Raw genomic sequence first — 18,121 nt, 5'->3', positions numbered from 1 at the left:
TTGATGCTGATCAGCTTGTGTGACAGCTGACACAACAAGCCTTCATAGCTGAACAATAATATGTTATGCATATGAAATATACTGTAAAGACAGTATATCAGAATGTGGCAGTAAGTCATGTAAGAACAATCTCATTTTCTCTAAAATAATCTCAGTGATATCTGTTGGTGATTCAAACCAGTGACTTTACAGTTAGAAAGCCCACTTCTCTATTCTTGATGCCACAACTTTGGGTAGATTATTCATCAACATAATGCGCAGTCCTGAGAGGTTTGTTTTCCCTGGCAGATTGGAAGCAAAAGTAGACCAGTGACTTCCAAGGCCACTAATCCTCCATCTATCCATTGTTGATAGGTCGTCTGTTGAGATGCATTAAATTTTACAGAAAATGTACTACATCTTGATAGGTCGTCTGTTGAGAGCCAATCAGATCATCTTTAACTGGGACCGGCTGGCGTCATGGATCAATCTGACAGAAGAGTGGCCTTACAGGACTTCATGGATCATCCTCTTTTTGGAAGAGACTGACGGAGTGTCTGACCAGGTCGCTCTCAAGACCATCTATGAGAGGTACACACACACACACACACACACACACACACACACACACACACACACACACAGACACGCACACTGACAGACGCAATCACTTCATCTTTAGTTACTTATCTACGAGGTGTACAGGTTTCTTCAGTACATCACAGTTTCTTTGTTGCATTTCCCTTTCTCCTGAAGTGTTTTATTGTATTTCCATTTCTCTTTCTAACTTGGGGCATGACATCAGCAAACAGAGGCTATTTTTTAGATCATAAAATGGAAGTTAGGTCCAGTGAGTTTAGCTAAGCGACCCAGCCTTGTAAGCAAAATGCCACAGAGTCGCTCCTGTGACAAGATGAACAGAATTTAAGACTTGGAGTCCAGAAAGAATCATATTTCATGATTTTCCCTCCTTGAAATACTGATGTAAGGATATTGACCAGCAGGTGGCAGTAGAGGATCTTGTTTACAATGTGGGCTACAGTAGTCCACAGTCGCTGCCTATGGCTGTGAGTGCCACACTAATTGGCAAGTGACAGACAGATTTTGTAATTGATCATAATGCACAAGGCAAGTGATGGCTGTATTATAGCCTGGTCATCTCCAGATTCATGAAAGGACACATTTCTTTAAAACTGCACAAGAGACAAATGGCGCTCACTCGTCTTTGGAAGCAGTGAAGGAAAAGTCTCGTACCTCTCTGTGTGTGTAAACAGTATGACTGCTCATGCCTTTGTACGTGTGTGGTCACAGATGCTTTCGGGCGTGCTCACCGCAGAAGAGAGGAGGGGAACCGACACAGGCTGAGTCGCTGGGTTCGGGTGCTGTTGTGCATCAGTCGCTGGCCTTTAAAGGTTGCACTCTGTCACAATACACTAGTGCCTATGACTCCTGCGGCAGTGAAGTGTCACAGACCGTTACTGTCAGCCAGTCAGCCAGCTAGACTCAGCAGACAACCCTCCCTCCCCCATCTCCAAGGCAAACCGCTGCTTTATTAGACTAGGTTTCTGCTGTTTGGCTTTCAAAGGACAATAGGTATTAACTTCCATTTTTCATTACAAGTGTTACATGGATCGTGTACACTATGAGGGGAGGGTAGAGTTCAAGGTATTAGAGGAGTGTTTATTTAGAAGGTTGGATTATTTTGCTGGATAAGATGATATCTGACTTTTATAATTGTTCATTTAGGCAAAAAACATTTCACTACACTTCTCTGTTGTATGTCTTTATCGTGTTTAAGTATCATGGAAATATCCATACTTTTACAATTATTAATGTGGAAAATACAACTGGGAGGTAAAATTACACACTAGGACAGCCATAAAATTCTGCAGTTTCTCCACCGAAAGGCCTAGATTGAAGTGCCTTTTCCACACCATAGGATTAGTCTTACACTGTTTGTTAGACATAATACAGCCATCATCTCGTTTTTGACCAATGGTCCTGTCTTTCTTCATCTTCCTCCCCACTGGATGTCTTTCCAAATGGCTGCTCTGTTCCGCAGTGGCCGTCGGAGAAACGGCCTTAATGATGATGACAGGAAGCCTCAAACAGGCTAAACACAACGCCTTGCCTAGAGGCCTTATCTCTTGCACTAATCTTCTACTGATAAGGCTCAGGCCTCTGTCTGTGACGCTTTTTGTCTCTCTGCTCTTTTCTTCCTCTTTCTTATGATCTCAGGCTCTTTAGGTCCTTTTTTTGTTCTCGATGAGATATTCTGTCTTTTTTCCTTAGCGATAGATGGGCACTTGACTGGCCTCTCAGAACCTCACGCCCCCTTCTCCCGACTGTCTGACTATTTGAGAAATGAACAGCTACTTCTCCCTTTTTTCATCAGTGTATATGCGTACGCTTAAATTTGACAAGTCAACCAATTCTTGTGTCTTGTAATTAGCATCTTTTTGTTAATTTCTGACACCACAGCGCCAATGCAGCTCAGACCTCACGCGTGTGCCTTGCTTGTGTTTTAGCCTGAATACTTGTATATGAGTTGTTGTGTTCAGCCATTTTTACATGGCGGAGCTGCACATCCCCTGAGCATTACTAAGTGAATATATTAGTGGTGAAGTGAACGTGGGGGTGAGTCAGCCCCTTATAGGTCAACTGTCGCCCTGCATCTCAGTCACAAGGCAGCATGCACTTCCTCTCCTCTCCTCTTTGCAAGGCTTGCTACAGCTCAGAAGGCCACAGTACACAGAGCGTCAGAAATATTATATTTTGCAACTCATAGGCTAGATAAACTGTACAACTAAGTTAGGTCTTAAAAGGTGTTTTCAGTTGCTATCTCCATCTTTTTAAAGGTAAAAATAAAATGCAAATTTAATCTTAGTCCTTTTTAAATCTGGCTCAGTGTCAAGATGGGTAAAGATTGCACAAGTACCATAGAGTGCCTCAGTGATAAAGGTGACAGCTACTCTCTGTGGCATGTACCTGAACTCTTAGAAAAGAGAGAAAAAATAAACACACGCCCACCTTCCCTCATATCTCACACAAACACACACGCTTTCAGAACGGCTAAAAGCTGTTTTTAGCAACTTGCCTGGCAACAACAAGCGTCCATGAAGGGCTGTGAACTGTCATTGTAGGACACGGCGTGAGGAAAAATGCCTAGCACTAATTCTTGTAGCGGGAGTGGGCCAGTACAGCCCTCCTAATCTGATGGAGAATGTGTAATCGGTTAATAACCTCAGCGATTTCTATAATTAACGGTAAGACAGGGGGCAGCCCAGACTAATGCAAGGTAGCAGGGGGAAAGAACTGTGTAACAAAGATGGCACTGTCTGTTGGAGATATTGACTCAAAGCAATCAAGCTTACACACAGACACACACACATGCACACACAAAGCGTAGCTAAAATGTTTGTCTCACTAGTTCTGCAGGGAAAGCCGCACATTACACCCCGAGCAGTGAGCCAGTGTCATGGCCTCCCCAGCACACTGACACAAATGGAACAGAAAACAAAACAAGAAGTATTTTGGACCGACCCTCATATTTGTAGCCGTCAAATTAACAGCCCCAAATCTGTGTTTCGAATGCCGTTTTTTGATCACTAGCAAATTGAATTTGAAGCCTGCAGCCTTGTGACTATCATTTTCAGCATTACCATTTCTTCCTTCTCAGTATCGTGTCTTCTCAGGAGTCACTTGTTCCTTGTTTTAGCTGCCATTAGAGACTTAATGACTTCAGCTAACCTAGCTCTTTCCTGTTTCATGGTTATTGCTTTAAGGCAGCCCTGCCATTTCCAATGACTGTTAATGGGCTGTTGTATTTTTTTATTTCCTTGATGTTGTTTAAAGTCATTACATTACATTTAGACATTTAGTGGAAGCTCTTCAGTTGAGTGATTTCAAGTGACTGAGCAAGTACAGGTTCTGGATGTTGCTCAAGGACACTCCTGGCGGACTCACAGCTGTTATGACCTTTGCTATGTTTTTGAGCACCTTTTACCATTTTAATTCTGTATTAAGATCCCCATCAACTTTTTTAAAATGGTTGGTCTTTCTGGGCCTCTGTGTTGATGTTTTGTGAGTTCAATAACAACCAAAATTAAAGATCGCCTTAAAGATCTGATTGAATTTCATAGCACTTAACTGCAGAAATGTGCTTTTTAATGTAGAGACATCGGTCCAGTTTCTCAACTGTGAAGATTTGCAGATGTGGAGTTGTCAACTTGCTTTCTTTAAAATAAAAAAACAGAGGGCAGTGCCCATCATAATTTCATAGAGTAATTATTCGACTAATTCAGAAAATAATTAGCAGATTAATCAATCATTAAAATAAATGTCAGTTGCAGCCAAAGCGACATGTAGTATTAAGTATAAGTGAGATCAGGTGACATGATCAATCAGCTGCTGTGTCTCTGGACACACCTTCATGGACTGTTCATGCAGTCTGTAGGCAACAGTGTCAGTTAGTGTCTCTAATTATTAGTTTTTAGTTTTTTGACTGTAGTGATTTGCTTGAAAATAGTCCTGCGTTTCGGTTGAGGGGTTAACATATTTGGACCTAATGATGTACAGGGGCGGGTTCAGTCGGGCCCTTGGAGAGTTTATTCCTGGACGCCCAGATCCTGTTTTCAGGTCTAGATTTGGAAAAAAAAAAAAAAAAAAGTGTCACTGGTCCACTGAGCAGGTTCCTGCACTGCTCTGACATCTGGTGCCCTGTCTGTGCCAGGATGCCCCCGCCGCACTCAGGAGTGTGTTTCTGGCGCTGCACCTGAATCCTCTGTTCATTACACACACCCACACATAAATACACACAAACTACTGCATGCCATATACTGACAGACACACCTACACACATACACGCACACAAATTGTGGTAAAATGTATGCAACTGAAACAAACACACATAGAAACACTATTTGCTACTACAAGCATTTGCCATTGAACACATGCATGCACGCACCTCAGATCACACATAAAACTGGTACACATGCAACACACACACACACACACACACACACGCACACCTAGCTCTCACACCAGTGCAAGAACATATGTCACCCCCAACTCCTCTGAGAATCAGTGTAATTAATCAGGCCCTGAGATGCAGGCTGCGTTAAACAAGCACGGATACACACACACACACACACACACACACATTCATACAGTGCAGGAAGCAGAACACAGCAGAGAAACTGTTGTCAGGTAAAATTGCGGTGTTTAGACGTGCTGTTCGTTCCAGTGTCACTGTTCACCAATATTTGTGTTAAAAAAATCTTGATACACTTTATGCTTTTTCTTTTAATGCAACAAAGTTCTTAGAATCAACTATTCCTCTCTCCTCTTCATCCTCTCTCCCTGTCTGTTTTGTTGGCCTGACCCTGCATTCATCCACCAAACAATCCCCCTCTCAGAGACGTGACTAGAGCCAGGCACTTCTCGGACACTTCAGAACTTTTTTTTTTCACTAATCGCACTCTGAATGAATATGTAGCCAGGCAATTCAGTCTTAATTAGAGAGACTCCCAAGTACTGAAACATTAAGATGACGCTCTCTTCTCATTCAGGATTACTTTAATTGGCACAATTATTGTAATTTGGTTGCAATTATGTGCCGGGATAAAAGTGCCGTTCCAAAGCTCATGCGGGTGATTCCCTTTATGTGGAATCCTTTAATAAGCTCTTAAATATCTTGCTGCAAAAAATAGCACAATCCTATTCTTTTTTTTTGATGAATACTTTTGAACTTTTCCTGCCCTCAAATGAAAAGTCTTTATTCTTTGTCACGCTGCCTATTGTTCATATCATTTCCTGTAGCATTTGTGACACTTTCTATTATCTAGATGCACAGCAAATGCTCAAAAATGGTTTTTCCCTCTCTCTCCTCTGAGGGAGCCCATTGTCCCTGCGCTCAATCCCTCCAGGAGGTATTTCAGTGAAAGACGGAGTAAAACTGGTAATGCCATCACTCATTGCACTGCCTTTTGCCAAGAGGCCTGAAGACGTGTGTGAATTTGTAAAGGCTGGTGTGAAGCCACCTATGTCTCAATAGAGTTCTGGCTCCATCACTGATAGGACACCGGCATTGATTCTTCACACCAGTGTGCTGACGGACCACCTGACTGGCAAACAGATAAAGACAGAGACAAAAAAGAAAGTATGGTAGGCGTGAGATAAAGATGGAGAAAGGAGAGGTGGTTGGTATTAGATAAGAAAGGGCATTAAGAGAGAGTGAGAAGAATAGAGTCCAGTCTGAGGAGGTGAAATGAGGTAAAGGAATCAAAGTGTGTGAATAGCACATCAGAGCAGATACCAGCAGGATTACTGCTGGCTGAGTTTGCCATTCGTGTGTCCCAGGTGTATTCGAAGCCTCTGGTGATGCTGCTGCTCCAAGTGAGAGTCCAGACGGTGGACACATACACAGATTCATGCACATGTCCCCTGTGTCCCACATGGCTGTTTATACAGTGAAACTGGTCCTCTGCTGATTCCATTTGAGCGTGTGTGTTGGCCTGGCCTGCATTGTCGTTCCTCCATCCCTCAGGTGTTTGGCGGTGGTGACTCAGTGATGAATCAGCCACAGCCAGCTCCACCACCACTCAACCCCCGCTGAGCTGTTCAAGATGTAAAAAAACCAAACAAACCAAAGAGACCATAGCAGCTGCAGCCAGTGTGTACAGGTGATACAGGAAGTGTGTGTGTGTCTGCAAGGTGATTTTTTTTTTATTGTCCATTTTTTTATTGTGTGTGGAGGCTACAACGTGACGACGGAAAGAACGTCATGCAGCATTCTTTGTTTGAAAATCCTTAAAGCTCTTTTCAGTTCTGCCTGTAAGCCGAGGTTGAGGGATTAGTCTAATTGGTCTGAAACAAGAGAACTACTCTGTTCCCTTTTTGTACAAAGCATAAAGAATCATTTCAAATGCAATAAAAGCCTCTACTACACCTCTGCCTGGCCTCTGCCCTTAAGCCATAGTGTCGTCCATCAATGATGACAAGGTGTGATTATTAACATTTAAATGTGACACTGAGATAGAAGTAAGGAGCGGAGGGCTGAGATACAGACTGGCCGATGCTCTGGCATTTCTGTGGCGCTGACCGTTATTGCTGATCTCTCTCCCGCTCTGCTGTCTCTTTGTGCTGAAACTGCTGGAAGGTGGGGGGCTGATTATAAATAGCAGCACAGGATTGCAAGGGGTTCAGCACTGCCCTTTAAGTGGACAACGAGACTTGCCACTCAGCCGCCGCAGGAGCCACGGCCACACTTAAAAGTTACACACATACATCCGGTCCTTAACTGACGTTAACATCCTGGCCCTTCAAAAGTCAATGGAGGTCAGGCCCTTTCAGGGTGTATGCGCGTGTGTGTGTAAACTGCACTGAAATGGCAAAGAACAACCAGACAGGCAGGCAAGCCCAGAGAAAGCGAATTGACGATTGAGCCTAACCAGGCAACTATATTGGAAGGGATCACAAGTGTCTTTTTCTTCCCTACATTTGCATTTAAAGCAGCTTTTAATTTGTGCATGCTACTAGCCGCTGTATAGCACCAGGAATTAGACATCAGATTTGTCTGCTGGGGTCTCTCAAGCAATGTGCTTCAGGTTCAAACGAAGGTTCTTAATAATCAGTAGTGGCTTTTCCTCACTGCCTCTGACTCAAATTGGAGTCTGGAAGATTTTGTAAAAATCTCTTTTACAATACAACATGCTCTCTCTGTCTAGCTCTTCCTCTCCCATGCTCATGTACTAATTGACATTCTCCTGTCCCCCTCTCTTCTGATTTGCAATGCACACATCCCACTCTGTGAAATTAACCGGAGGATTACTGGTTCAGCCTGAGAATCCGCAGCATTATTTGTCACATTCATCACTCACTGTATGGATTTCAGCTCCATAACAGACTTACTCCAGATGCATTATCTGCTGCAGACGAGCACATTTGTCTTCACTTTAGTAGTCCACCCCACTTAATTCGGCATCGTAAGACCTATCACTTGGCCATTACAGCTATCAAACAACCACATGCGCTGATATGAACTCAGTGGTGCAATTATTGTCACAATGAACGAACTCTGCCATGGCCCTAGGATGCGCCAAACTCGCCTCTGGAGCATAAATCACCAAGCTGAGGTTTAGTGTTTTACTGTTTGTCAAGAATGAGGCCTTAGTTACTCTGAGTGGAGGGTTCAGTTAAGGTTTTTGGGGTCTGGAACAAGGAGGCTCCGTTTCGGCGCTACACATGAGTTTAATCAACATTTCAGGGAACCACTGGAAGTCCTGAGCCCGTCTCAAAGGGAGGCCGTTCGCTCCGAAGCAGCTCGGTTTTTATCAGCCTTGTGTGTTTCCCATTAGCCTGCTTGTCTCTGTGGTTTGCTTTGGGATGCACAGGTCCAGCTTAGTACAAGAGAGTTTCAATTATTGGACTAAACTTTGCCACGAATGTATATGGAAAGCAGACGCTGCCACAAGTTGTCAGTTGGCACTGCCAAGACAAGGAAGTAAGAAAGAGAGAAAGTTGGAGATGGAGAAGAGAGCAGAGACAGAGGGTGTCCACATTACATGAAGCATTTGATTCAAATCAAGGAAATAAGTCTGGATTTTAAGGAGACAAAGAACATGGCGTCATCTAAAGTGAAAACATGTTTTTGCTCTCCCCCTCTGCCTTTGGGGTGGCGGAGGCTTTGGCAGCTTCCACTGTAACAATAACCTCTCTCAGCATTGATGCTGCGAGTCCACGCGCCAGCTTGCTGGTCTGTCCGCCTGTCCACTGTTTTCCCAGAGAGGGCCTCACTGGGTTCATCCACACGCTTGGCAGACACTGTGCCAGCGACTCCGACATGACTCTGACCAGGAGAGGAATGTGGCGGACCGGGGCCTGGTTAACTTCTTCACCCACACACTGTTGTACTGGTCTCACAGTGTCTGACACTGAAACGCTTGAGCTTCTCAAACACAATGTGCACAGGCATTTGTCTGTTCTGCAGGCATCTCTCTCTGTCTTTGGGCCCCTTTATGGAAATGTTTGGCAGCACGACCACCTCTTTGTGGTGTGCATGCGCATGTCATCTGTAAGCACAGAGGGCAGCTGTAAAGCAAAGTCAAGTGGCACATTCATACTTTCAGTGCCCAAATAGCGGACGGAAGGGATAGAGAGATGAATTCTGCTCATTCCCGTCAGCTGCAGCGTGTGGGAGGTTGAGTGGAGAAGAAAGGCTATGCTCCAGTCAGCTTTGGGACCTATTAGCATTTGGATAAGCTCAGAAAGCTCCCAGTGGCCATGCCACACAGAGAGTGGTTGGGCCTAAGTGCCTGTACTGCTGCAGCTATAAGCTGGGTCCTGTCAATGGACCCATTGTGCTGGGATGGCTGCCGGGATGCCTGACGGCCTTTATCTCACTCGTCCTCGGTCTGCTTGAAAGTAGCACGCCGGTTTCCTTGGCACTCCAACCCGAGCATCCATCTTGTCATTTGGCAACTGATTGCTGATAAGAATGGCTTTGTTCATTTTGTCTGTCTCGTCTGTTCACTGTGTGGATGACTAAGTCTGAAGTGATTTGTGTCAATTGCTTAATGCCAAGGCCAACAACTCATCATTAGCTAACTTCAAAGGATGTCATTTAAAGCGGTAAGACCTTATTGACAAACTGCTGTTGTCATTTAATGGGTACTGTTTGTTTTGTAACAATTCTGATTCCTTCCTTCCTTTTTGCTTTTCTATAATTCTTCAGCGATCTACTGATTGGTGCCCTCTGGTCTTTACCAATGATCTTACAAGGCCAGTGTTGAAGTGTGGCTTCACTTAGTCTCTGAGCAATCAGCTGGGAATGAAAGGAACGGACCTCTGACTCTCCTTTTTTCTTTCCATCTGTCTGGGTGTAACTCAGTGATGGATGTCCTTGATTTGTTCTCAGCAGCTCCTGGTTGTCTTTGGAGGATGCAGCTGTTTCTGCTACTGCATGTTTGCAGTGAACGACAGCAGGCCAGAGCAAACACGCACATCAGCAAAATATGTACTGTTAGCTAGCTTCGTGGATGCCATTGTTGTTGGGTGATATACACAGAGGATATATTTGTACTGAGCTCTTGTCTCAGTTTTCTAAATACTGTGATAATAAAGCAAGTCAGACGAGTTCTTGAACTTTGTTTAGTTGTAATTAATAGCAGATATATTATCAACTATTATAACTATTTTTGCAACAAAAAAATGCATTTATGAAATAAAGAAGTAGCCAAAAGTGCCTGATATCACTCCAACTTTCTAAGGTTGAGTTTGATTATTATTGTCCCTTCTCAGTTTTGGCACAGTACGACCAAAGTGTGTGTACATGTCATTGAGTTATGTTAGATGGTCCTAAAAAACTTGAACTTGAGATTCCTTAGAAAGTCTTTGGAGGCTGTTCTCTATATAGCAAAAGGAAGTGCCCTCTGTGTGTGTGTGTGTGTGTGTGTGTGTGTGTGTGTGTGTGTGTGTGTGTGTGTGAGTCACTGGCTCCTGTTGGTCTGTGTCTACAGACCCACAAATAAACAGCAGTAAGCCAGCTGGAAATTGAGAAAAGCACAGGCTTCTCTCAGTCTGTATATGGGTTAATACAGTTCATGGGAAAAGGAACCAAACACCCACACATACTGTACATGCATTTGCACATGCGCACAAACATACACTCCACCCTTCATCTGTGCCTTTAAATTTCCCCATCATCACTGCCCAGGTGTATGTGGTAGACATTACACAGTTGTTTGTGTCAATGCTGCTGTTTGAATCAGCACTGGCTCCACTCTCTGGTGCTCTTTATAGGTGTGTGTGTGTGTGTGTGTGTGTGTGTACGTGTGCATGTGTGCGCACGCAGGTAACATCTGTGCCTTCAGAGGTCTCACTCATCCTCCCCAACAGAGGTCACATGAGCAGGGTTCGTCTGTGTGCCAATATGGAGCTTCCTTGACCCTTTGGGTCTTGTTAAAGGTTCTAATGGAAGGAACACTGAGAGGGCTTTGTCCACTAGAGCCCAGCTGTGCCTCTGTGTCGTCTCTGCTCACAGCCTATTCTCTCTCCTTTCAGTCTATCTGTGTGTGTACTGCCAGTCGGATAGGGACAGTAGGGTTGGGTTGACCCACCTGGGCTGGTCTGCTGAGCAGTGAATCTCTGCAGGAGGACCAAATGGTATTAGGAAGAGATGTCTGAATGTAAAAAGTCCTATAGTAGTCTCATTTATTTAAGATTGCACTTCTTCACCACTTAAAAAATTCCAGGTAATTTGATGGGAGTTTGGCACATAAGTGAAATCCAACTTTCTATTGAAACCCTATGATAATATGTATAATATCTACACATTTGAGCTACTCACTTTTACTTTAAGAATGTCAAAATTCCTCTCTATGACACTCCCATCGCTGTGTTTCTTGCCAGGATTTTACATTTGGTTAGAGACATCCTGCAACCACAAGGTCACAGGTTTGAGCCCTGCAACAGCAGATGTGTCCATCACCAGCCATCTGTCCTGTCAAAATGTCCTTGAACAGAAGACTGGACCCCTACCTGTTCACTCACTGTAAGCAGTCTGGACAGGAATATCAGCTGTGAAAGCCTAAAATGGAAATGATGCAACTCGTAGCGAAGTGTGTTTCTAAGGCAGGGCTGGGAAACCTTTTTCCTATCAAGGGTCATTTCAATTCTTATAACATCCTTTGACAGCCATACTAAATTATTGAACATATATATCACACTAACCTCTCTGATAGCTGGATCTGCTTCTCTTTTGTGAGGTGTTTAATGTCTGATGGTAGTCATGACGATGATGCTACTGGCAGCTGGTTTTCCATGTTTGGGTCATTCAGTCTTGAGGAAGGAATCAATAATTTCATGTTGCAGAGCAGGAAAATGCACATTGTTTCCTCTTTCCAGTTGTACTTGCTACAGCTTTTTTGCTTCATATGATTTCATATTTGAAAGCAGAGACTTGAGAGGCTGTCTGCTGGAACTTGAGGTTCAACTCTGAGACATACATAATAATGTTCACCACGGTTCCATGACAGGTTTTGCCTTCATGTCTCTTAATTGTTTGAGACAAACTGACACTTTGTAACACTTTTACTTTGTCCAGTGCTAGCACAATAAGGCATTGGTCCATAAATTCTCCTTCTGAATGAGCTTTCAGCTTCAACAAAACTTGCCTGTATATAACTGTCTGTTAGAATGTGGTCTTGAAAGCTGCTTGCTGGGCACCCAAACTCGGCCAAAGAGCGTTACGTAACTTTATCCAAGCAAATTTTTCCTTGTAGCTCATCCAGTTTAGCATGTATAATGACACTCAAGATTGGTCTTTTTCATCACAACGAGAGCCATTGAGACATTGGCTTGCCTTTTACTTCAACAAAAAAAAAAAAAAAACATTTTCATTTCCATTCCTCTTGGAAAGTGCGACACTCCTCATCTACTTTTGTTTTCTTGACAGTCGCCATGTTGCATTGATGTGACACCAACCACAGGTGCATGTTGCATTCGGGACACTGCTACATACATGTTGCATTCATGGACCACTCTGAAGGACGTTAGTTAGTCCGCTATTTTGTGTGACTTTCTTGTATCACTGAAAAAGAGTAATTGCTGTCAGGAGATTTTAATTGTATTTCTGATTTGCTTTTTTGTATTAATAAATTGCCTCTGGGTTTGAATCAAACGGTCTGCCTGGAGGTTCTCCACCATTGATCTAAGGTCTTGTTTTTGTCTACCCATCACTGAGACCCTCACTGGATTGGGCTGACAGTGGACATTTTGGCCAGCTTGTTAACTGAATTAGGTTATCTGATAGTTTGGATTATTAGCTAACAGTGTGCTGTGTTGAACCCCTGCCAGATGCTGACCTCACCCTGACTTAGCTAGCGTGCTGCAGCGATGGTACTAATCATCCAATCAAGTCACAGAAAGGGCAGCCTGTGTTCACTCTCAAAAACAGATCAGGCGCAGGGAAAAACCCAGCTCATCAGCCCGTGTTCTCAGCAGAACATACCAGTACACAGACTTGGTGATGCATGGGGAGGAGGGTGAGTTGGGGTTGAACTGGAAGGGAGGGAAGGATGTAGGGAGAGAAAGGTATCCACTGAGAAAATGATGAAGGGTTCTGATGAGAAATGGAGGCAGAGATTAGAAAAATGTCTGCTCCCTGCCGGAGTCTCCTCATTCATCTGATAAGAGCAGCACATTCTGGTGATGAATGGCCGGTGTCATAAGTCACTCCATGTTTCATATTTTCATGTCTGAATGATGGGATTAACGAGATGTACTGATTGCTCTGGCTTGTTGGTGTTTGCTTTCTTGTAGACTCAGCCACATGTTACACTGCCCTTGATTAAACTGATATGTCTTTTTAACCTTGTGCATCTGAAATTGGATATCCACACCTCATAACACTTCAGTATTTATGCTTGGTATTCATCATTTCAGAGATGCTGCTGACACTTCTAAACTGCTGGTTTAAACTTTACTTAAGATTATACGGTGGCAAAGTCGGTGCCATTTCTTAGTGATTTTACACAAAACGCAGTGTGTGATGTTTTAATATGACATTCTTTGAATATAGTACAGTCTGCATTATATACAGGAAAAGCTATATCACACAGTAATGGAACAGTCTCCAAACATGGTGTTTACTTAGAGTCTGTGATAACAAACATCATGTTAACTGTACTAGCGCATCATGACGTGCTTCCGTCTGCTGCTTGCTAAATTACTCAGATTGTCATCTTCTCAGGTTTCCTCCTCTGCTGAGAAAAGATAACATCCCTCATTTTATCTGTCCTCAAACATCCCCCCTTTCGCTATCTTGCCTTCTCTAAATCCAGTTATCTCGCTGCTCTCATGATGATGATGACCGTTGCATATCTCTTCAATCTTAACAGTTCTGTTTGCTATTTCCTCTATTCTTTTTTCTTCAGAAGGTGATGCTCGATGTTTTATACAATAAAACTAGCAGTCAGAATGTAGTCTAAACTGACGTGATGGCATTTTTGTGTCATATGCAAGTCAAACTTATTGTGTTGCCTTTATAAGCATTTGGTTTTCCACTGTAAAAGGTTTTAGACATAGTACTTGTTTTCCTTTATTATTTCCAATTTGCACAGAATTTGAAGATCCTACAACCAAGTCGTCCTGTTCTCCATATCGTAAAGATTCTTAAATAATTAATATGTCGAGCGCATCTAGCAAAACTAAGACTACTTGCTAAAAAAAAACCCTTCTGTTTTTTTTCCCTCTGAAGAATCTCTAAGAGCGTCCCCACCACTAAGGATGTGGAGCCGCTGCTGGAGATCGACGGAGACGTCCGCAGCTTTGAGGTCTTCCTCTCCTCTAGGACCCCCGTCCTCACTGCCAGAGATGTGGAGATGTTCCTGCCCTGCACCGTCAACCTGGACCCCAAACTCAGGGAGATCATAGCAGGTTCATACACACTCAGTATTTGTACACTTGGGTGAACAAATCAGAGAAACTAGGATAAAATGTCTTAGTAAGGTGTCGGGCCAGCTTCAGTGCACCTTGGCATAGATCCGACTTGACTCCAGGACTCTGATGCAGGGATTAACATTCTTCAAAAAGATATTCCCTCATTTGGTGCTTTGATGATGGAGTTTTCGAATGCTGTCAAATTTCCTGTAGGTGTTTTATTGGGTAAAGATCTAGTGATTATACCACAGCACATTGGGCATGGTTTAATCTTGACCTTTGAAACAGCAGTTTGACAAAGAAAATCTCAATGAAAGGTCTATTTCTTTTCCGAAGGTTTCAGCCACATCTCATGGCCTCCCTCAACGAATGGACTAGCTCGGTTGCCATGGGTATGGTTTAGTTTTTATCATGACATCAAAACAGAAACTAAACCATCTTCATTACAACAGCAAGATGTGGTTTAAAGCTTCAGAAACGATAGATAAGTTGCTCACAGCATATGATTCATGAGTCATTTTTATACTCATGAAGCTCACTGAATGACCTCTCATCAGTATATAAGCATCTATACAATCTGTTTTGTGCTGACAGCCATTTTTATTTACATGTAGCTTTACTGTTCTTTTACCCTTACAGAGCAGTTACTGACATGCTTAAACAGACTGACTTAGTACAGCTCCAGAAACTCTATATAACTCTTTATTGATATCTGATTGCTTTATTTAGAAATCTTTAAGCCCCCACTTATTCAAAAATCCTTCCATGCAGTGAAAAACGATAGAAACTGGTATCTTGACACAATGTTACTTCGACCATGTTTACACTTAGTTTTGTAAAATGTCTTGCGTGATCAGATAAGTGGAAAGTGCTAAATACAAGTGTAAACGACCACCAAGACGCATTTTGATCCGATCACTCAGACCACTTGCCGAGGTGGTCCTGGACACATTTGACCACACATCTTGTTTTGGTGACAGCACGCCAACACTCAAACAAATGGAGAGGAGCACTGATGTCCATGATTGGAGTGCAAGTGAAACTGGATGCCTAATCTCCATGTAGGCAGAACATTCAGAACACTGGACAACTCCTATCGTATCGAGTGATGTTATAACTGTACGAGTGGCCCTTTGACCTTAGCGGAGGTGACGTAGGCAGTAACATAAACGAAACACCTGGACACCTTGGAGACAATAATGATATTTGAAGTGAAGCTGTCCCATCAAAATTATGTTTGTTGTCTCCTGGTGTTGAAATAAGCTTGCACTAAATAATCATGATCCAATCATACAATCAAACTTAATATGAGCAGCTGGTAAAATAAATAAAGTGACAATATGCATTGATTGCTGTGGGCATGAAGAAATTCTGTAAACTAAATTTTTTACAGCTGCATTTATAGTGACAATTTAGATGTGATGATAAAGGCTTCAAGAGAAAATACTCGCATTACACTCTTACAAAGCTGTACGAACGCTGCAGACACAGGTATGTGTGTCTCAGCTGTCCGCATGTGTTAGCATCACTAAAGCATGTTTTAAAACCGCATGTAAACAGGGTCTTTGTGTCATCAAACAATACAGTTGAGCAAAAACAACTATTTTTTTTTTCCAGTCTCTTCGCATTAGCTCAAGATGACACGCTTCATCATATTATGGAGTGTGTGCATGTATGTGTCTGTGTTTGTGTGAGAGAGAAAGAGGTTAATTGTACAGTTTTGTCTAAAGTACATGAAAGGGTTTGGTATACAATAGCAGGGAGAAACAGAGAGCTGTCCTCTACGTGATGTTTTCAATTCATTGCCAGCTCATTTGGCAGTGACATTACTCATAACATTACAGCAGGGTCTGCTCTAAAATCGCCCACTGCAGGGGCTCTCAGAAACCCACAGCTTGCTTCTCATTTCCAAACAATCAAATGTCGAGCAGGTTTCTACTGCAGCACTGTGGGATCGGGACAATATTTTCACTCGCTGTCACCAATCTGCCTCCAGTGCCGCACCAAATTTCACAGTTTGTAGCTCCAGTGACGTAAGAGTGCATCAGTATTAAACTGTAAGCCAGAGCAACGCTGTACTTTGCTACCGTGCGTCAGCGTCCATTCAGCCTATACAGGAGTGTCAATGACGCCTAGTGTGAAGCTGCTGCATCATAGTGTTGTGAGACCACAGAAAACTCACAAAGTCACACACACAAAGTCTGTTCCATTGAGCCAGGATTGAGTCATGGAGGGCGCAGCTGACCAAGCTCCGCGAGTAGACGTCCAGTCTGTAAGTACAGGACTCCTGTAGGTGTGTGCGCAGCGTGTAGGTGTGTATGTGTATCCACTGTGTGTATGTGTATCCACTGTGTGTGTGTGTGTGTGTGTGTGTGTGTGTGTGTGTGTGTGTGCGTGCCTGCGCCTGCTTGTGCGGCCTCAAAAGTGTGTGGGTGTTTTCACCTCCACACGTGTCCCCAGGGAGCGGAAGGTGACCAATGCTCCTACCCAGTCATCCCGCTCCCTCCACTCCCTCCGCGGCCAGTCGGTACTTGGTGCCCAGTGTCCTGTGGCCAGCCAGTGGGCAGTGCTGTCAGTGATACCCGCCCATGAGCCTGACTCACATCATAAGGCCCCCATTGTGTTCGCAGGCTGGATTGGGTCTCACTCAGTGTGTCATTCAGCAGCCACTTGTATAACCAGGAGACATTCTGGTGCCTGCTTCTGTTTCTGGTTCGTACTTTCTTGCCAGCCACACAGAGCCACTCTGTTCTGTCTCCGGGCTTATTTAACTTTAATTTGAGAGGTTTTACCAAAGCTCCCTCCTCCGCTCCGACTCGGCTCCTCTCGAAGTCTCATTGATTTATGTAAAAAAAAATTGTGGCAAAGTACTTATGCTGATAGTTCACATGGTCTGCTTTGTTTGTTTACATGGGTGAATTTATTTGTCAGGGACAGCAAGGGGCTCCATGTGCCAGAGTCTTCACGTGGCTGGCATATCATTTGGAAAAGACAGATTATCAGCACGCCTGCTGGTTTGTGAGCAAACGGAGTAATAGAAATCAAAGTGAGAATGGAATTCACAGTTGAAGATCATGGTAATCGTAACATCTGCGCCGGTTTTCTCTGCAGCATTTAGTTCTTTGTCTTCTATTTTGGACAGGGAGAACATGTTCAGGAACAACGCTCTTGTTGTATTCCCTGCAGTGCTTTGAGAATCAAGGAATTTGCTCTCATGTACATTGATTGTTTGATATGTATTTTTCTCTGTGGATTCACAACTGTCTAATCTCTCTTGAGATGATGACATAAAGCTAAATTTTTGATGCGTGGGTGGATCTGAAGAGTCTTTATAGTCATAGCCAAGACATGATCATTAGCAACGCAGATAAAAACTTCCCTCTCCTCTCTCCCTCTTGTTCTTTCTCCCCCCGGCTCTCTCCTCTCTTAGATGTGCGTGCGGCCAGGGAGCAGATGCACATGGGAGGAGTGACCTATCCCACGCTGCCCCTGCAGGACTCAGTGCCCCGTCCCCAGTCAGGTTACAGCCAGCACTCTGCCGCCTGCTCCCCGACGGGCTCCTTCGCTGGACACATCCCTCCTCAGCCCCACAGTGCCTACTTCAGTGGCATGACGGGCCCCCAGCACCCCTTCTACAACCGGGTGAGACAAGAAAGGGACTACATGTTTAGATCTACAGTCCTCTACCTATTACTTACAGTCC

The 18,121-nt window shown here is 43.7% G+C and overlaps 1 protein-coding gene across 2 annotated transcripts in view; it reads left to right on the top strand.

The window, feature by feature from the left end:
• Positions 1-18,121, top strand: part of kidins220a (kinase D-interacting substrate 220a) — a 47,866-nt gene that overhangs the window by 19,921 nt on the left and 9,824 nt on the right. For both annotated transcript variants that reach the window (XM_041954656.1, XM_041954655.1), the window contains exons 23-25: positions 408-570; positions 14,237-14,415; positions 17,849-18,060. In XM_041954656.1, the coding sequence (XP_041810590.1) occupies positions 408-570; positions 14,237-14,415; positions 17,849-18,060 (554 nt within the window). The remainder of the gene's footprint in view (positions 1-407; positions 571-14,236; positions 14,416-17,848; positions 18,061-18,121) is intronic.

The sequence above is a fragment of the Chelmon rostratus genome, chromosome 15 (assembly GCF_017976325.1).
Source record: "Chelmon rostratus isolate fCheRos1 chromosome 15, fCheRos1.pri, whole genome shotgun sequence".
NCBI lineage: Eukaryota > Metazoa > Chordata > Actinopteri > Chaetodontiformes > Chaetodontidae > Chelmon > Chelmon rostratus.
This window is presented reverse-complemented; position numbering and strand designations above follow the sequence as displayed.